The sequence below is a fragment of the Rhincodon typus genome, chromosome 13 (genome assembly GCF_021869965.1).
Source record: "Rhincodon typus isolate 14 chromosome 13, sRhiTyp1.1, whole genome shotgun sequence".
Lineage (NCBI taxonomy): Eukaryota > Metazoa > Chordata > Chondrichthyes > Orectolobiformes > Rhincodontidae > Rhincodon > Rhincodon typus.
In genome coordinates this window covers 25888133-25910122 of record NC_063344.1, presented here as the reverse complement: position 1 = coordinate 25910122, position 21990 = coordinate 25888133, and the positions used below count along the sequence as shown (strand labels likewise).

The 21990-nt window shown below is 39.7% G+C and overlaps 1 protein-coding gene across 2 annotated transcripts in view; it reads left to right on the top strand.

The window, feature by feature from the left end:
• Window positions 1–21990, top strand: part of LOC109919870 (mucin-4-like) — a 64357-nt gene that overhangs the window by 19674 nt on the left and 22693 nt on the right. For both annotated transcript variants that reach the window (XM_048604470.1, XM_048604469.1), the window contains exons 10-19: window positions 484–689; window positions 1299–1380; window positions 3399–3572; window positions 6247–6348; window positions 10099–10338; window positions 10583–10726; window positions 11676–11854; window positions 16039–16198; window positions 16287–16385; window positions 21668–21784. In XM_048604470.1, coding sequence (XP_048460427.1) covers window positions 484–689; window positions 1299–1380; window positions 3399–3572; window positions 6247–6348; window positions 10099–10338; window positions 10583–10726; window positions 11676–11854; window positions 16039–16198; window positions 16287–16385; window positions 21668–21784 — 1503 coding nt within the window. The remainder of the gene's footprint in view (window positions 1–483; window positions 690–1298; window positions 1381–3398; window positions 3573–6246; window positions 6349–10098; window positions 10339–10582; window positions 10727–11675; window positions 11855–16038; window positions 16199–16286; window positions 16386–21667; window positions 21785–21990) is intronic.

The window sequence follows — 21990 nt, the reverse complement described above, 5'->3', positions numbered from 1 at the left end:
AACTCTGTTTTCTCCTTCACAGATGCTGCCAGACCTGCTGAGCCTTTCCAGCAACTTTGTTTTTGTACATCTCATACCACCTACTGAGAAGAAAGTTGAGGCCTGTGGGAACAAACCAAGTTCTTCCTAACCAGCTTCCCTCTTCCAGCTATCCTCCAGCATTTCCAGCCTCCTTTCCACCTCTCCCTTCCTATCTTTCTTCTTTATCTGTATCTTTAAATGCATTGATCTCCAAAGTCCCTCCTCTGTTCCTCTATCACACATTGCTTTTTCATTCTCCCCACTTTCTCCCATGTATTTACTTGGAAAGAGGTTTCAGATTGAATCTCATTCCAAATTCAGATCAATTTGGATGACATAACTGTTTAAATGCATTTGTAAGCTGAAACAAGAGGCTGCTTGAAATTTCAATTTGTATGATCTTGATATTTTTAAATCAACTATAGTATAAATCTTTACATCCTTCTTCTGGTATTATGACAGCCATGATGCTTGGTGATCCCCATTTCACAACTCTTGATGGACTTTCCTACACTTTTAATGGTCTTGGAGATTTTGTGCTGCTTAATGTTGAATCCAGTGATGACACCATTTTTAAGCTCCATGGTCGCACAGTCCAAACGGGTACAGCTCAAGCCACAAACTTCATGGCTTTTGCAGTTCAGCACATACAAGACAAAATTATCACAGTAAGTAAAGATTTTGTCTCAAGACAGAAAAGCATAAAAATAAATGCTTTTTGCCTTGTCTGGCAATGTAAGCATCACAAGGACGCTACCTGGATTAAACGGTATGAGCTATAAGGAGAGGTTGGAAAAATTCGGGTTATTTTATCTGGAGTGGCAGAGGCTGAGGGGAGATTTGATAGAAGTCTATAAAATTATGAGATGCATAGATAGGGTTGACAGTCAGAACCTTTTTCCCAGTGTTGAAATGTCTAATACCAGGGAGCATGCATTTAAGGTGAGAAGGGGCAAGTTCAAAGGAGACGTGAGGAGCAAGTTTTTTTACACAGAGAGTGGTAGGAGTGTGGAATGCATAGCTGGGTGGTGGTGGAGGCAGATACAATAGGGGCATTTAAGGGACTTTTAGATAAGCACACGAATATGCAAGGAATGGAAGGATATGGACATGGGCAGGCAGAGGAATTAGTTTAATTCGGCATCATGTTCAGCACAACATCATGGACTAGAGGGCCCGCTCCTGTGTGCTATGTTCTATGCTCTAAATGTTGAATCATTGGTATTAGAGGTTGTGGCAATTGTTTTCAAGAGTGATGTTACATGATTTCTCTTCAGGTTCAGATGATTTTGAAAGGAAATGATTCAATTGAAGTGCTAGTAAATAATGACATGGTGCAGTTCGTGCCTGATTCTGCAGGTGAGGATAATTTATTATTCTTACCACTTCAAAGTGTGCTGATTTTTTAATAAAATTATTATCAAGTTGAAGTTTACTACGATAGCTTCTACACAACAAAACATTAACATATAATTAAACTCACACAATGTGCACTCAACAAATCATCCTGTTTCTCCCCATCCCTACCTCCACATCCACCACCGCCACTTATATAGTTTCCAGTCCACACCCAGATCATCAGGATTTTACTTTCTCATTCCTTAGACATAGCTCAGGAAACCTACAAAGTAGGATCACTTCGCCAGACCCTCTGTAAGGGTCTAATGTCAATAGAAGAGACAAGAGACTTAAGAAATGCTACAGACTTGTAGTTGCAGTTCATGATGCAAGAAATCCTTAATTACCTGTAAGTGTCTTGTGGGGACAGTTTTAGTTTCATCGTTAGTAGGGGTTATGGTGGTAGGTTTTAATTCCAGTGCCATTTTAATATGCCAACAGAGGTAGAAACAGGTAAAATGGGTTCAGCCACCTGTCTTCTAACCCACCTGATTTTCCTCTTCCTCTGCATTTCCAGCAGAATTCTAGTATAACCTAAAAGCTAGTATTGGCAATATTGATGGTCTAGCAATTAAGGATTACGGAGCATTCCTTTGTCTACTGTTGCAGACGATTTAATAACCTATTTAAAATGGGAGAGAATGAAATGTCGTTGTAAAGCATTTGGTTTTCATCCATGAATACCACCAGCTTTCATTCCAGGCTTAAATATTTTGGGGGAATCTTTGGGCTTAATTTTCCTGCTGAACCAGACCCTGACTTTGGGATACACTGGGAGTCCCAAGACCCTTTCCCCTCGCCAGCAGTTTATGGAAGCAGCATCCTATCCACCTCATCGTTGCTGTCCTGGACTTTCAAATCTCCTGGTCAGTCAGAGGGCGGCAGCTATGTATTCTCCCAGTGCCCATGGGGCAGGTGGACACTGTTGAAGCAGGGCAAGACCACAAAGATTCTTCAATATGGAAGTACTTTTGCCATTTTACACAGTTGTGCAGAAATAGACACATTCTAGGTGGACAGGGAAGACCTCAGCTAGATCCGGACACCCAAGATTGTAGCCTTTCATGCTACCTGCACCATCAAGAAAGTAAGATGTCTTTCAAAGGATCTCCCATCACTCACAGCATCCCATCTCTCTCCCTGCCCCTTTTTCTTATTCTCCTCTCACTGTCCCATTTATTTACGAGAAATTAGACTTATGATTAAATCTCATTCCAAATTCCGATCAAAATTTATTCTTTATTCGTTCACGGGATGAGGGCATCGCTGGCTCGGCAGCATTTATTGCCCATCCTTAATTGTCCAGAGGGCAGTTAAGAGTCAACCACATTGCTGCGCGTCTGGAGTCATGTGTAGGCCAGACCAGGTAAGGATGGCAGTTTCCTTCCCTAAAGGACATTTGTGAACCAAATGGGTTTTTCCCTACAATTGACAATGGATTCACAGTCATCATTAGATTCTCAATTCCGGATATTTATTGAATTCAAATTCTGCCATCTGCCATGGCAGGCTTCAAACCCGGGTCTCCGGAGCGCTATCTGAACACTAACAGTCCAGCAATAATACCACTAGGCCATCGCCTCCCCCGTTTGCAAGATATAAATATTTTAGAATATTTCAGGCAAGAAACAGAAGCAAGGGGCTGCTTGAAAATCATGGTGAACAGTTTTGATGTTTGAACCCCACCAACAAGGCCAGCTCCTTTGAGTTGCAAACTCAGCATGTAGTATAGTGAAGGCATTCATCAGCATAATTGGCTTCACATCTCCACAGTTGCCCAGCTACACCAGGGAATGTATCAAGCACCATCCCGACACTGTACTCACTGTTTTCCTGATTTCCCAGCCTCCAAGCTCACCAACCCAGGACAGGGAAAATTCAGCCGGGAAATGCACAAATGTGCAGTATTATTATCAGCATCCACCTGTATTTTCATACTATTATACTCAGCATTCATCTGTATGACTATACACCCACAGATAACCAAGAAATATTTCGAAATGGTACCTTTTATCTGGAGAAAAATGGAAATGCATCAGTAACGGCTTCATTTGGCAGTGGAATCTCATTAACAGTGACAGCACAATTTGAGATGTTACTTGCAATCACCAATTTGCCAGAAAAGTTTATGAACACGACAAGAGGCCTTCTTGGTAAGTCAGCTTTATAACATAGAACAGTACAAGTCCCTCAGCCCATGATGTTGTGCCAACCTATTATCCTACTCTAAGATCAAAACTAACCTGCATACCCTTCATTTTACTATCATCCATGTGCCTATCCAAGAGTCGCTTAAATGTTCCTAATATATCTGACTCTACTACCACCACTGGCAGTGCATTCTATGTACCCACCACACTCTGTGTACAGAACCTACCTCTAACATCTCCCCTATACCTTCCTCCAATGACCTTAAAATTATGCCCCCTTGTAAGAGTCATTTCTACCCTGGGAAAAAGTCTCTGGCTATCCACTCTATCTATGCCTCTCATCATCTTGTACACGTCTATCAAGTCACCTCTCATCCTTCTTCACTCCAATGAGAAAAGCCCTACATCCCCCAAACTTTCCTCATAAAACCTGCCCTCCAGTCCAGGCAGCATCCTGGTAAATCTCCTCTGCACTCTCTCTAACGCTTCCACATCCTTTCTATAATGAGGTGACCAGAACTGAACACAATATTCCAAGTGTTGTCTAACCAGTGTTTTATAGAGCTGCAGCATAACCTTATAGAGATGTTTGGGAGTTTGTAAAATATATTTCACTTGTAGAAACTCAATCCCCCTGCCAATGAAAGCCAACACACTATACGCCTTCTTAACAACCCTACTAACTTGGGTGGCAACTTTGAGGGATCTATGGACATAGACCCCAAGATCCCGCTGTTCATCCACACTGCCAAGAATCGTGCCATTAACCCTGTATTCTGCATTCAAGTTTGACCTTCCAAAATGAATCACTTCACACTTTTCCGTGTTGAATTCCATCTGCCACTCCTTTGCCCAGCTCTGCATCCTGTTAATGGCCCATTGCAACCTACAATAGCCCCCCACACAGTCCACAACTCCACCAACCTTCATGTCATCGGCAAACTTACTAACCCACCCTTCCACTTCCTCATCCAAGTCATTCATAAAAATCACAAAGAGCAGAGGTCCCAGAACAGATCCCTGTGGAACACCGCTGGTCACCGAGCTCCAGGCTGAATACTTTCCATCTACTACCAGCACCTATCTTCTACTGGACAGCCAATTCTATATCCAAACAGCCAAGTTTTGCTGAATCCCATGCCTCCTTACTTTCTGCATGAGCCTACCATGTGGAACCTTATCAAATACCTTGCTAAAATCCATATACACCACATCCACTGCTCTACCTTCATCATTGTGTTTTGTCAAATCCTCAAAGAATTCAATAAAGCTTGTGAGGCATGACCTGCCCCTCACAAAGCCATGCTGCCTATTTCTAATCAAACTATACTTTTCCAAATAATCACAAATACTATCTCTCAGAATCCTCTCCAATAATTTGCCTATCACAGAAGTAAGACTGACTGGTCTGTAATTCCCAGGATTATCCCTATTCCCTTTCTTGAACAAGGTCCCTCTCACTGGTGAATACTGAAGCAAAGTATTCATTAAGGACCTTCCCTACCTCCTCCAACTCCAGGCACAAGTTCCCTCCACTAACCCTGATCGGCCCTACCCATCCTCTGGCCATCCTCTTGTTCCTCACATAAGTATAGAACGCCTTGGGGTTTTTCTTAATCCCACCCGCAAAGGCTTTTTCATGCCCCCTTCTAGCTCTCCTAAGTCCATTCTTCCTGGCTACCTTGTAACCCTCTAGAGTCCTGTCCAATCCTTGCTTTCTCAGACTTATGTAAGCTGCCTTCTTCCTCTTGACTAGATGTTCCACATGTCTTGTCATCCAAGGTTCCTTCACCTTACCATCCTTTCCTTGTCTCAGTGGGACAAACCTATCCAGTACTTGTAGCAAGCGCTCCTTAAACAACCTCCACATTTCTGCCATGCATTTCCCTGAGAACATCTGTTCCCAATTTATGCTCTGCAGTTCCTGCCTAATAACATTGTAATTCCCCCTCCCCCAATTAAATACTTTCCCATACCGTCTGCTCCTATCCCTCTCCTTGACAATAGTAAAGGTCAGGGAGTTGTGATCACTATCACTGAAATGGTCTCCCACCGAGAGATCTGAGACCTGGCCCGGTTTGTTGCCAAGCACCAAATCCAACATGGCCACCCCTCTAGTCAGCTTTGTCTAATGACAAATGTGGTTTCTTGTCACTATTACTTAATCCTGGAGCATATACTTTTGATGGACGGAAATGCAAAAAGTATAATTTATCCGTTACATTGTCACTCTTTTTTCCAGTTCCCCAACTTTATTTTTAGTTTGATTCAACTAAAGAAAGCAGAAGTGTTGAGTAACATTATATATATTTCCTCCATTACTAAGATCCTGAAAACTATCCAAGACTCAATTCAAATATTAACAGATAAACAGTTTAGTAGACAATCCCTCCAAGCTTCTGATGCTGCTTTATGGTTTTAAATCTCACTTTCCTTCTAACTTGCTTTACCTACCTGTTATTACCCAGAGATTTTTATTGCCATACATAGAAACATAAATAGAGTTAGCAATTTAATTTAATAGACAGTTGTGTGAAAACTTTGTAATGTAAAAAGAATCATTTCAGGTTGTAATTGTGAATTCTATGCAGTCTCTCAAAGCAATTTCTGACCTTTTTCAAGATTTTCATGACACAATTCGATAAAGTCCAAAACTTTTTTACTTGTTTCCTTCTAGGTGTATGGAATGGCAATCCAAATGATGATTTTACAATGCCAAATGGATCTGTTATTCCAAAAAATAGCAACGAATCTACAATCTTCAATTATGGAATGACTTGTGAGTTAAATAAAGATTCTGAATTAACAGCCCAGCTGGTAAAAACCGAAAGAACTGCGGATACTGTAAATCAAGAACAAAAACAAATTTGCTGGAAAAGCTCAGCAGGTCTGGCAGCATCTGTGAAGGAAAAAACTGAGTTAATGGTTCGGGTCTGTTCCAGAAGGGTCTAGGCCCAAAACATCAGCCTTTCTGCTGCTATGATGCTGCTTAGCCTGCTGTGTTCATCCAGCTCTGCACCTTGTTGTCCCATGTTTTCTGTTGAACTTGGTCTGTTCAGAACTTCAATTGACATGCGTATGCTGCTCATTGTGGATTAAGGCTGTTGAGTACTACTGAAAAAAAGACATATTTTATGGATCTTTTCAACCCTGCCCTTATCAGGGCAATTCTTCACACTACAAGCCCAATTGTCAAGCACGTGAAGGATTACACTGACAACAAATTGTAAATGATTAGTCAAGTTCACATTGTGGGATGTTTACTTGTGCTGGAAGCTATATATTTTAATATAGCAGGCCCTGTTCTTTGTAAACAGAATGAATATGTTTACATCTTGTGCCATTTCTAATTCCATGAAATAGATGACATAAATTATATAATTCATTTCTAAGGGCATGCTCTGAATAATTGGGATCAATTGTTTGTTTTAATTTTAAACAAAGATCGGCAGTTAGCCATTAACTGTCACAATTGCTACATTCTCCATAGCAATGCCATTATCAATTACTTTATTTGCCAACCAAGTAGCACTTTCCTATTATATGGTATAAATGTGGTTTTCCCTTTTAGAGTGTTTTTTGCAAATTGTCCTGATGAAGACAAGATGAAAAACGTGGACAAAATGTGCCATTTTTCAGCTGTACTCATGTTCTGTACGATCAAATAACTAAGATATTATGAAATGCAGTTCATAATTAATGAATGAATTAAAAATAATTTATGTCATAAAGCATGGTCACGAGAATACTTATGATGGAAGGATTTTGATAGAACATAGTGTGGGATAAGAGAAGGTTCTGATGATGCAGCAGTGATAGTTAAACTCAAATAGTTCTTAAATTGCCAAACTCTGAGACTAAATTTGCTGCCTAAAATCTTCCTCTCTCGACAGTACATCATTATATCATTAACTGAAGCAACAAAATTACAATACCTCATTTATTATCAGGTCATGGCATAATTTAATGTTGGACCTCCAGGGAAAAAAGACACATACACACACACACACACACACTCCTCCTCCTCCTCCTCCTCCTCCTCCTCCTCCTCCACAGAAGTTGCTACTCTCTATATATTCCATTCAAGATGATAAACAGTGTCATATTTGTCTGTTATTTAGTCTGGGATGGCATTATCATTCATAAATAGGCTTATTATTGCTATATAATCACAGGATATAGTGATTATTTTGTAACAATGAGTTTGATTCCTCTAATGTACTCAGTTTATTAAACAGGTAAGTAACTGTCTTGTACTGACCAGAAAATGGATATTCAATCACCCGTGGGTGCCAAATAGCCGGTCCTAATTGGGACAGTGGTAGGGTCACTCTGATTAAACTTGCTAATGCTACAGCCTGGCTGTGTGGTTTGGGAGAAATTAGTTAGGGTTACTATGTCAGTTATTTATCCAATAACACATGATGATCCCCTATAAATGATATTCTTATCTGAGTGGTAGTTCATTACAGTATTCAGATAGTGACACATCATAATTGTTATGAGAAAAATAATATTTTGGAGCTTATGGAGATGCTTGGGAGTTTGTAAAATATATTTCACTTGTAGAATGAAGTGACCCTTACCATGCACTTTCCACAAATTCTGGAGTATGAACACCTCATGCTATCCAACATTGAAATATTTAGTAGCATCCATATGATGATTGAATCTTTTATCAGAATTCACAAAACTATCATGATTAGTTGAATAAAAGCAAAATACTGCAATGCTGGAGATCTGTGATAAAAACCTACTTTGCGAAAGAAACTCAGCAGGTCTGGCAGCATTTGTGGAGAAATAATAGGAGTTAATGTTTCAAATCTATTATGGATCTTTTGCAGTTTTGAAGAAGAGTCACTGACAATGTAACACCTTTTGCATAAAAAGGGAAGGAGACAAGAAACAGGAAATAATGGGCTAATTTGTTTAATGTCTGTATTGGCAAAATGTTACTGTCGATTATAAAGAATGGAATTGCAGAACATTTAGGAATACTTAATACGATCAAGCAGAGTCAGCAAAGCTTTATGAAAGGGAAATCATGCCTGACAAATTTATTCAAATTCTTTGAAGAGGTAACAAGCAGGGTAGATAAAGGGGATGCATTACATGTGTTTGGATTTTCTGAAGGCATTTGATAAGGCAGCACTCATCAGGCTACTTATTAAGTTAAGAGACCACAATGTTGGAGATGGTATATCAGTTTGGATAGATGATTAGTTGACCAATAGAAGACAGAGTTGAATAAGGGAGGGGACATTTTCAGGAAGCCAACTTGTAACTAGTGGTTCATCACAGGGATTAGTGCTAGGGCCACAATTATTTACTATATGTTGTATATAGACATAGATATACACTTTATAGGTGTAGCTATATATTAATGACTTGGATAAGGCAAGTGAATGTACTATAATCAAGTTTATGGATGATAAAAATAGGTGCGAAGGCAAGTGGTAATGATGATATACAGGATCTGCAGAGGTCATATACAGGTTAATTAAATGGGCATATACTTGGCAAATGTAATATAATGTTGGAAACATGAAATTATACACTTTTGCAGGAAGAATAGAGGAGTTGAATAGTATCTAAGTGGAGATATATTGCAGAAAGCTATGAAACAGAGAGATTTGGGAGTCCTCATTTGTGAATTGCAAAGGAATAGCATCCAAGTTCAGGGGCTAATGGGGAAGGCAAATGGAATGTTGGCCTTTATTTCAAAGAGAAAGACGTATAAAAGTCGAGAGGTTTCACTAGAATTATACAAGACTACAACTGGAATATTGATTACAGTTTTAGGTCCATCCACGGAAATATCCACTGGAATTATAGGCAGTCCAGAGAAGGTTCACTGGGCTGTTACTAAGTATGCAGGGACTGTCTTATGAGGAGAGGTTGAGTAGGTTGGGAACAAGTCAGAAAATTAGAGTTGAGAATTATCAGATCAGACATGATCTCATTCAATGGCAGAGCAGACTTGATGGGTTGAATGGCCGCCTTCAGCTCCTACATCTTTTGGTCTTATGGTTTAATGATAGTAATCTGTGGTGCAAGTTCAAAAGAGCAAAGGTCTTAAAGGAAAACAATGCAGCAGCAACAATCTTAGCTTGTAAACATGTGTAGTAGTATGTGACTTGAAAGTTATGAAGGTAGAAAGGTAAGGTTCGCAAACATGATATGACTTGGGTTGTGTAGCTCAGTTGGCTGGATGGCTGGTTTCTGATGCAGAGTGATACCATCAGATGGGTTCACTTTCCACACTTGCTGAAATTGCCAAAAAGCTCTTTCCTTCTCAACCTTGCCTCAAGTATTGTGACCCTCGCGTTAAACTCATCACCCATCATTTCTGTCTATGTTGTCAGAGGACTATGGTGAATTTACCTTCTACCTTTAATGTTAAACAAATAGAATTCTTGAGTCATGTTGAATATTTGAATGGAGAAAAGAGACACAGTGCTTTTCATTAGTTTGTATGTCCGATATGCAATATCCATCAAACTGATTGATTGTTTATCTTGGTCAACAGGGGAAGTGCCCCGGGAGAGTTCCATTTTCACAATTGGAAGAAGTGTTCCAAACAATTCATTTACACCTCGCTTTCTGGAAGATCTCCAGCAACAGAATGAGACCTTGTATAATTTGTTGGCCACTGAGTGTAAAAATAACACTCAGTGCATTTTTGATGCAATAAGTACAGGAAAGAAAGAGATCGGATTGGCAACAGCAAAGGGAAACACGGAATTTACAGAAGTCAATGCAATGCTGAGTAAGCAGTTGTGATTTTCCAAAATTAAAGAACCATTGTTTGTTATTTATTTGTTTGAGGTAGATAAAGAAAATCTCTCTATTTACATTTGCTTGTAACTATCCTGAGCAAGCCTTGTATATCTTGAAAGCAGCTACTTGGCCTGAAAATGTTTGAGTTATACTTAACTGATATCGTTGGTGTTGTGCTCATAAGCATTTCATGTATGGATATTAATTTATTTCATTTTTTCACCCCATGTTAGATTCATATCCACCAACCATTACAGGACCAGAAGTTATTTATGCACAACTGTTTCAGCAAAATATTTCTTACTATCAAGCAATAGACCAAGAGGGAAATAATGCTGTATTCATTCCTTACATATCCCAGGAATTGAATGTAACAGGTAATGTTTTGCCCTGGATGATGTTCATTTCAAAACATTGTGGCTTATAGGAGCAATCTAATGTTCATTTTCAAGCCTAGCTTAGAATATACCTTATGTTCAGCATCTCTAGATCAATTGAGCCTGAGCCATTTTAATCACCAGTTACCAGTAAAGATGAACAAAAACAAAGTTGCTGGAAAAGCTCAGCAGTTCTGAGGAAGGGTCACCGGACCCGAAACGTTAACTCTGTTTTCTCCTCCACAGATGCTGCCAGACCTGCTGAGCTTTTCCAGCAACTTTGTTTTTGTTCCTGATTTACAGCATCCGCAGTTCTTTTGATTTTTACCAGTAAAGATGAGTTGATTGTACAGAACTTCTAATGGTTTGACATTACATTGTTTGCAGAGAATATAGTAACAGCACAGTTCAAACATCCACACTGATGCAGGAGGAACTGCTCCTCTTCAACAATTAACATCCTTTTAAGAATTCTTTGCAAGTGTTGGTACACCATCATGAGCTAAAACTTGGCCCAAACAGTGTACACTTAATAAGTCTATTGTAGATAATAAACTTGAGGGTAAAACTGGCATGGTTAAAAATACAGTATTCTGCTTTGAATAGTAAAAGTTTAGCATGAGGCAAACTTCACTGTTAAAAGGAAAACAAAATTATAAAAGGTGAGATTTTATTACTTTCAGATTCTACAAATGACTTTATTGAATATGTTAAGGCATGTTTTAGGATTATTTCAGGACAATAATTAATGAAATTTAAAAGTCAATTTAGCCTTTCTTGAGATTTCCTCATTCATTCAAATTGTTATTGCTATATAAAGCAACTTTCAGTATGGTTTTAGTCATGTAGTTACTTGTTTGAATTTAGAAAATGTGAGTAGCAGGCAGGGTTAATTTAATTTATCAGTTATACAATACCTTTTGACTTATTTTGTTTTAAAACTCCACAGAAAATGGAACTTTGATCTGGCATCCAAAGACCACAAATGGAATATCGTTTGAAATTGAAGCAATTGGGTACAATAATCTGTCCTCAGTTCTTAGGCCCCAGTTGGTGTTATGCAACTGCAGTGTGAATGGAGAATGCATTAACAATGAAATTACTCAAATCAATGGCTCCTCTGTTTATGTGAGTGTTTAAATGAAAAAAAATTGATTTAATTATGATTGACCTATCAACAATTTTAATACCATCAAGCTAACTTACAATACTAATGGTAGAAAATGAAATGTAATTAAACTGATTAACCACAAATATGTACAGGTGAGTCCTGGAGCAGCTCATTCACCTCAATATTAGAAAAAAAGCAAATATATTAGGCAAATATATTGCTTCCCTTTCTTTTTCATGTAGCTTAAATCTATCTTACTATATCCTTCAATCTCTATCTAGTTAATCTGGGACTGAAATTGCACCATCAGTGAGAAATTGGCTTGGACCAAATCAGCATCCTGTTATAGCCTGCTAGCTTTTATATTCCTAACACGTGAAATGTATTGCAAAGATTAGTAATTTCAAACCGCTTGAACAAAGCTGGCTCACTTATTCAGTGTTGGAGCTATAAGCATTAAGTGGAAAGTATTCCACCAAACAATTGATTTATGCCTTGTAGACTATAGAAAGAGTTGGAGGAGTCAGCAGATGAATTACTGCTGTAGAATACCAAACTATAATCTGCTGCTTTAGCCACAGAAATTATGTGGTTGATCCACTTAAGTTGCTGGTCAAGATTGACTTGGTGGTGAGTTTAGCAATAGTAAAGCCATTGAATGTCAAGAGGAGATATTGAGGCTTTCTCTTGTTGACGGTGACTATTGCTTTGTACTTGTATGGTGTGAATGTATTTGCTACTGCCCAGAATGTTTCTGCATGTGTGCATGGGCTGCTTTGTTGGACTGCACTTAACCCCTCTCCCACCCCATCCCACCCACTGCTTATTTAAAGATGGTTTGTGAAATGTAGCCCATGGACATTCCAGTGCTGTCTCGCCTGCCACCGACTCATCTCCCATTGGGTGAGAGAGGCATTAGGCACTTTGCCTGTACCTGTGACCATGAGGATGGAGGAGTGGAAGCAATCACTGGTTTCCAAAGGAGATTAGGTGGGCACTTGGAGGAAATTAGCCTGCAGGTCCAGAGGAATCAAGGGAAAATGTGGGAATAATTGGATTGCTCTGAGGAGAGTCAGTATGTGTTCCGTGGACTAGATGTTATGGCCCTCAAGTGGTCCTGCAGGTGTATTTCATCTAAGTGCCATCCAATTTCTTTTTGAAGCCAGTAAATGATCCTCGATTGGGTCCAGAGAGACATGGAATTCCTGACTCTGAGAATCCAATCTTTAAAAGCAGCCCAAAGAGGGAATAGTCAGACTGGATGGGAAGGTATGGTCAGCAGCCTGGGAAGACCACAGGAGGATGTCAAGTGTGAATGCAGGATAGGCAGCCAAGCTGCATAAAGATACTGGCACTGTATCCAAATTTTATAGAATGAAAATTAATACATAAAACATTCCTTATCCGTCACCACCCTGCACTCTCCATGCTCCAACTATGACAGTGCATGACTCCTAATGTTCTGTGACCACCCCAATAACCGTCCCTACCAGCTGTACCATTCTCTTCCCCTCTATCCACCCCCGACCCCCACAACATCCACACGCATGCTCCTATACAATATCTCCAGAGCTCCCACCCCCATATTAACCCATGTCCCATATCCACGTTGGCTCTTTACAGACTCTATGCCAATCCATGATCCCACCCACCACCCTTTATCCTTTTACCTTGTATTTAAGGTATTTAGTTCTATTTAATAAAGTAAGTGTATTACAGACTTTACTATGTTGATAAAAAATATCATTCACAAAATAAAATACCAAATTTAAATTCATTTACTCAAAAAACCATGAAAACAAATACTTCTTTGCAATTGCAACAAGAATTAGAATTCATACCGCCACATCAACTGTCCAAAACTATGTGTAGCTGTTAGCCAAACTGTGAAATGGAAGACATTGATAATGGTACTTTGTGAAATAAGGTAGGCAGCACTAATTCAACATTGGAAATCCTTAGGTTTATTAACAGGCAGTGTGATATAGAATACAACCTCTTTTTGAGCAATCCAGACATTTTTCAATTATTAAAAAGCTGTTATTTTCCTTTAAAAGTCTTGACACATCCACTTGACAACTTTGACGGTTCTTTGAGAACTCTGATTGTACTTGGACGTTATAAATTCCATTGAGTTTCTGTACGTCTTTCACACAAGCCTAACTACTTTTGACAATTCCAAAGGACACCTAACCTCTCTAAAAAGGGAACTGACCTCTGCAAAAGAGTGCTTTATCTTCCTTAAAGATATCCAAGCATCAGCTCCAAAGGAGTATGCTATGTTTACAAAAGGCCATCCAAATGAAACCACAAGGTTCAGACATGTTCATACATGGTTTAACCTGCTCATTTCAGACACCTACCTCACTTATATCAGACAGGAATAGAGGCAGCTGATGATATTTCTGACCAGCTGCCTTGTATGGCGAATCCTGAACCAACTCCTTTTAATCTCCTCTGAAAATGTGGAGTGCTGTGTTCAGGGGCAGGACCTATAATTTCTGGTCACTTTCACCATTTTTGGCATAATGGACATAACTCTACTCTGCTGAAAGTCTAGTCCCGGGACTCTAAGGATTAAGTATCAAGGACAGAGTAAACAAATAAGGATTGTATTCTCTGGAATTCTCTGAAAATGGCATTTTGATATTAGGATATTAAGTGAAAAGATAATTTAAATTTAGAGAAACTAATTCAACTGGGACAAAAGGGAATATTCAGAATATTAGAGCCACACTATTACGGTTGAAATTAGGCAATATTTATTCATAAAAATTATGATATAATTTAGATCTGCCTTCGACAAACGGTCAGTCATGCTCAATTAATTGTTAGTTTTAAAACTGAGAAGACATTTATCAACCAAAGATATTAAGAGATGTGGACACACGTGGATATATGGAGCTATGCTGCAGATCATCCACAATCTCACTGAATGATGATAAAACAGGCTAAAGGATTAAGTTGCTTACTTCTGTTTCTTTGTTCCTGTACTATTTCTGTTCTGAATTACTCCATTTAGTATGTTAACCCAACATAATGGAAGATGGAAATTATTCTCTGCAATGACAAGGTGATTACTGCTACCAGTATAATCATGGACATACACATCTATAAAAATGTTCATGATATAGTAAAGTTGGATTTTCTTTCTAGTTAGTTCCTGAGTTTCATCCCTTTTAGTAGTTCTGTACTTTGGAAATTGGCCAGTTCAATCAGCAGTGATGCTACTGAATAACTCTTGATAGTGGGCATTCAAACTGCCCGCCCAGAGTATATTCTGTGGCTTTTCTACTCCTAGTGCCTCTTTCGAGTGACATTCAAAATGGAGGACTACTGTCACCAACAGAGGGAGAATGGTAAGTGGTACTCCATGGAGGTTTCCTTGTCCATGTTTGATCCGATGCTATCAGTCTTCATGAGGGCCAGAGTCAAGATTGTGGACTGAAAGCTCTACTCCTTCTCATCTCCATATTGTTATGTTGCCATCACTGGTGGGTTTTCCTGCTTCTCAAACCAGCCACCCCCATGGATATATTGCCAGAGTCTGGAACATTGATTTAAAGGTATGTTTCTGGAAGTATGGCTATGTCAAATTGGTGCTTGATTCATCCATCAAACAACTCACTCAATCTCAGCATAAGTCCCCCAGAGGTTAGTGACCCCTAATTCTGTTTAGGGTTGACTGGGCTAGTTGGACTTCTGTCTGTCAGGTGCTGAGATCAATGCCAAGTGATTGATCTAGTTTTTTTGTAATTTTTTTTGTAGTGGTTTTATAGACCCTTTCAGAGGCCGTTAAAAGTGATCTAGTACTATGGGTCTTGAATGACATGTTGGTCAGATCCAATCAGGACACATCAGCAGGGTCCCTTTTTATTAGAAACTCGGTGCCTGATCCAGCAGTTGCTGCACACCACCATAAATCTATAATTCATGGATTACTGTGAAGAAAAGTAGCTAAATGCAGTCATCATTTCTAGCATCCATTCTTTTGCTTCTCCTTTCTGGGAGCCAGCCTTGTCCCATCTTGGTATATTTTTCCAAATGATACAGTTTTGACAAGAGAATCAGTGTGCATTGAATCTGATCACTGAATCAGCATAAATTTTCATTTAGTTTAATTTAGAAATGCTTAACCCTCCATTTCCTTATGAAGAATATTCATCACCAACCAAAAATGTTGTGCATTGCTTTTCTACAGAAAGCTGCTTGTAACTGTACAGCTGGATTTACTGGTACCAACTGTCAAGATAAAATCGAGATATGCCAGGTGGTCAGCTGTTTCCCAGGGGTAGACTGTTCCTCTTCTGGTTGTGGCTCCTGTCCCAGAGGATTGGCAGGAAATGGCATACGTTGCATTGGTAACACACTTTTAAAGGTCATATTTCACAAAAGTTATGCAAAATGTGTCTGTATTACTCAGATAACTTTGTGCATATTTCCTAACAGATATAGATGAGTGTAACAGCAATAATTCCTGTTCTCCAAATGCAACATGCACGAATATAGTGCAGAGTTATAATTGTACCTGCAACTCAGGATTTTCAGGTATGTGAAACCAAATAATAATAGTGTAGTGACATAATCATGTTTTTATACAATTATCTCGATTCTTTAAACAAAACATAGCAAATTCATTGAGTTTTTAGTTTCACTATTTTGAAAGTCACAAATTTCTTCGTGAAATATGAAGAAAATACATTAAATCATTTGTGTAGGTGTTTTTCTTTCCATGAAAGAAATTGCTGCTCGAAGTCAAAGTCAAATTTTCCTCCAAGTATTTCCAATTAATTGATTGCATGCCTCCACTTAAAAGTTTGCTTTGTCCAGGTAAATAAATGATTTTCAAATCTATCCCTCCAGCATTTCATTAGAAGTAAGATAACTCAAGGAAAAAGCTCATTCTTAAAGACATCCATCCAAGTTTCTTTACTTATAATGTATCCAAATGCAAAATTTAAATTTTATAGATGACAAAACATTTTCAAAATGACAGCAAGAACAATGGCAAAATTAAATTTATCATGGAACACAGACCTGAACTAGTCTCTATCATTCTTCACATAACAAACTAATTAATAATTAGCTCAGTGACACAATAGAGGGGAACCTAATGCATTACCCCAAATCAGGCTTGCTCGGGAGGTGCCACTTGATAATGTGGGAGAGTGTCTGTACTGACACAGACTCACCTCTGTCAGTATTACACACAGATGTGAGCCCACTTATGGACTCAAACACACCGACTCAGATTCAGATCTTTCAGCGGGCAACTAATCTAGAAGCAAACAAGCCTGTTGCCATTTCAGAAGCTCAAATAAAAAATCTTACAGCTTACTTTTGGCTTCCAGTGAGGATGGAATAGATTAATTTTCGTAAGCCACTCGGTGCCTTATCGAGGGACCCAGCATTGGGAAGAAGGAGAAGCCTGTGGAGAAGCCATCTTCGTGCAATCACACTTGAACCCAAACTACCCTTTTAAACATTTGCCTGCCACCTTAACACCTAACCTAAGTGGCAGCCTAACTCCCTTACACCATACCTCTCACCCATTGGCACCCAATCCCAACGGCATGGCATGGGCGGCATGGTGGCTCAGTGGTTAGCATTGCTGCCTCACAGCACCAGGGACCCAGGTTTGATTCCACCCTGAGGCAACTGTCTGTGTGGAGTTTGCACGTACTCCCCATGTCTGCATGGGTTTCCTCTGGGAGCTCCGGTTTCCTCCCACAGTCGAAAGATGTGCAGGCTAGGTGGTTTGGCCATGCTAAATTAACCCGTAGTGAAAAGGGGGATGGGTCTGGGTGGGATCCTCTGAGGGTCGGTGTGGATGTGTTTAGCCGAAGGGCCTGTTTCCACTTTGTAGGGATTCTATGATCAATCCATCTAACATTGTATTCTGTCATCACCACATCTGCCATTCATACCTCTCCACACATTCACCAGATACCATGCCCTCTCACCAACTTGGCACCTACCCCCTCACCCATTCACCTTACACAGTTACCTTCTCTGAGTAGCATTTCAAAGCAGCTTTAGGAGCTTTAAACTGGGCTTACTTACCAGAACATGGTTGCTCATGTCATAAAACAGGGAATGTGGATTCAGCAAAGGTTCAGAGTTCTGATGCAGCCTATCTGTTCAATCTCGGGTTTCGGCATAATGAGTGCTCTCTGATCAGGTCAGCCTTTGTTTAGGGTGGCACGGTGGCTCAGTGGTTAGCATTGCTGCCTCACAGCACCAGAGAACTGGGTTCTATTCCACCCTCGGGTGACTGTCCGTGTGGAGTTTACACATTCTCCTCATGTCTGCGTGGGTTTCCTCTGGGTCCTCCGGTTTTCTCCAACAGTCCAAAGATATGTAGGCTAGGTGGATTGGCCATGCTAAATTGCCCGTAGTGTTCAGGGATGTATAGAATAGGTGGGGTATGGGGGATGGGTCTGAATGGGATGCTCCGAGGGTCGGTGTGGATTTGTTGGGCCGAAGGACCTGTTTCCATACTGTAGGGATTCAATGATTTCAATGGGTTACTGCCCGTGTGTCTGCTGGGATGCAGTGGAAATCAAATCTGAAAATTGAAAAGAAAATAAGGTCATAGCATCCTGTTTGATCTGGGTTGGAAATAGGGATACCAGTCCTGACCAGAGGATTTGGGCCATTGTTTCTCTGAAACTGACAGCAACCTCTGGACTCCACGTAAGCACTGTTGATCGTGGAATAACAGATGTTGCTGTCAGTAATTCCATGCTTCTGCCTCAGGTTCACTACTGAAGTACACCCAGAATGAAACCAAATCAAAACCATTGGTATTTGTCTTTTTACACTATTCGTCCAATTGTGAAAACTTTGAAAGATGTATATTTTGATGAATGATATGGAAATAGTTTCAAATTTATAGTTGCTGCTGATATACATTACCAGTAACAAAGCCTCTATCATTTTTTTTGGCATGGGTAGCGGGGGAGAATAGGAAGAATAATTTTGTTGTGTGCGTGATCTCTAACAATTTTTTTTCCCATACTCAGACCATGTCTGAGAAGGCCAGACTTGCACATTGCTTGCACGTGAGCCATTGCGTTTATGCAGAGTCTCAACTGTTCAACTTAGAGGAACATTCATTTTCCTAATACAATATTTACATTTCAAATTTTATAAATTATTTTCAAAATACCATCGTTAGCAAAACCAGAATTGAATTTACCGACAGAACACAGACCTAAACTAGTCTTGATTGTACACTACATAACAAACTAATTAATAATTATTTCAATGCCATGTAGGGGAGAAATTAATGCACACCCCCAAATCCAGTTTGATGCAGGGAGATCACTTCATAGTGTGGCAGTGACAATGGATACGACACCATCGATACACCTGTGTCAGAATTACCCTCGGGCCACTTATTAACAACCTCCCCACTCTGATTAAGACCTTTCACTGTGCAGTTAATCCAACTGCAGACATACCTGTCATGATGCCAAGTGCCCAATTAAAACATGCTGAAAGGTTTTTTTGTGGCTTCCACTGAGGATGTATCAGGTCGCTTTTTTGTTGATTCTCAGTGCCTGATCAAGGACCCCAGAATTATGAAGAAGTTGGAGAGACCCCTTCTTGCTAAAACCCTCCTGCATCACACCATCAGCACTCACCACATCTCCAAAGCAGTTCATTCCGAGCTGCCAGGGTCTGACTGACTGTTTGCTCTTGATCACCTCCATGAAATAGCAGACAAATTGATACAAATAGTCACCATGATTTTCCACAATATCTGGAGTGCAACTTTAGAGGAGAGGGTTCTGTCAGTTTCCAGCGTATATAATATTGAGAAAAATTGATTTGATTTATTGTTGTCATATGTACCTAAGTACAGTGAAAAGTTTTGTTTTGTGAGCTATGCAGGCAGATCACAGCAAACAAGGACATATAGATCATAGGGTGCTTAAACAGAGCAAGGCATACAAGGTTACGACTGCGCAAGAGGTGCACAAAAGCAAGGTTGACATTTGATTTGAAATTAGAGAGGCCCATTTAGCAATCTAATGACAGCAAGGAAAAAGCTGTTCTTGAACCTGTCGGTGCACGTGTTCAAGCTTCTGCATCTTCTGCCTGACAGAAGAGGTTGGAAGAGAGTATTACCAGAGTGGAAGGGTTCGTTGATGATGTTGGCAGCCTTTCCATGGGAACAACAAATGTAGATGGAGTTTGTGGATGGAAGTTTAGCTTCCATGATGGCCTGGGCTGTGCACACAACCTTTTGTAGTTTCTTACGGTCCTGGCAAGCCATTATGTACCCAGATAGAATGCCTTCTATCGTGCATCTGTAAAACTTGTTGAGGGTCCTTCTGGACAAGTTGAATTTCCAAAGTCGCCTGAGGTAAGATGAAACAATGTTTCATCAGCGACTGACAAATCCCCCAGTAACATTGGATTCATGGAATTCTTCAAAATTTTACATTATCTCATAGGTTTTCTTTCAATCTAATTCCCAAGAGAATTAGCCAAATGGAACTACTAACATTTATTAACACACCACCTGACAGTTCACAGTGCTCACCCAATGCCGACTGCAAACATTACTTGACTTTCTTCTGCAAATGTCCAACTCAAGTGATGAATATTTAGTTTATCTCCTGTGGTAATGCTGCAGGTAAATCAGGATGACAAGCAGCTTATTAATGACTGAAGAGAAACTCAATGACGGAGACTCTGCAAAAGGAATTCCTTTGGAACTGTCAATATGCATAGTCACTGGTCTTGATCTTCCACTCACTGGCTCCTGGAGACCAGATGCACCTGGACAGAGGTGCACCTGGAGTCCTCACAAGTCTTGACTCACTGACTATTCAGAATTCCAACTGAGATTTAAACTTTCAATGAGCAATTTACCCATCTCCAGAACCGTCTGAATAGATGGCCAATTCTGAGGTAAAGTCAGAGATTTGGAATGATCTGACTCACTTAACTGGTTAGTTAACCAGGAGATGTTACAAGAAGAAGATCTGGTTGAGTTATTATGTACCACAGCCACCACACATCCGTGGCCAGATCGTTCAGACCTGTCAACTTCCAATTGACTGCTTGGTCTTGATGACATCCAATAAAAACCAGCCATATTTAAACTAACATTTGCCATGAATTTTCTGGAACAGGGTCCCGACCCAAAACGTCTGCATTCCTGCTCCTCTGATGCTGCCTGGCCTGCTGTGCTCCTCCAGCTCCACATCTTGTTATCTCAGACTCCAGCATTGGCAGTTCCTGCTATCTCCTCCACAATATCGGCAGTTTACTTATAGTGGAAAAGGTTCTGTCAGTTTATGGTTTACATTGTATTAAGAAAAGTAACAAAATCCAGTTGGAGCAAGTGTCATGAGAGAAGATGAAATATATGTGGAAGGATACAATGACAGAAGGTAAAGTGCATCACAGCACTAAAATTCCAGGGGCTGCAAGAGACTGACAAATCTGCCAGGAATGTTACATTAATGGCATTCTTTAAAATTTTACATTGTCTCATAGGCTTTCTTTCAGAATAATTCCCAGGACAATTAGCCAAATCAGACGATTAGCATGTAACCGAAGAACACACCAACATTAAATTTGTGGATGTATCATCTTCAACTTTTCATCTTCATTGGCTTTGGAAATGATCAGTTATTATTATTTCCAATTATTGTGTTTCATTGAGTTTGCTACATTCTTGAATAAACTACCAATGGTATGATGCTAATTCGGCACAAAGCTGTGTGATGATGTTTAAAGAATATAAGAAATTTTAATGTAAATACATTCCATTTCTAAACTCCAACCTTCTATTACTGCTTCAATTCTAGGCAATGGGACATCCTGTAATGTCATTAATCCGTGTGACAGTTCACCATGTTCACCCAATGCTGACTGCACGAACACAGCAGGACATTTCAGCTGCACATGTAAAGAAAGATTCACAGGTAACATCGTGACCAGTCCAATCTGCTAGACAATGCTCTTTCAAATGGAACATTCAGATTTAATTTAAGCCAGATCTTACACAGAGCCAATCTAAAATGTATTGCAGACACTTGCAGAAGAAAGTCAAGTAATGTCCAACTCAATTGATGAATATTTAGTTTATCTCCTATGGCAATGCTGCAGGTAAATCAGGATGACAAGCAGC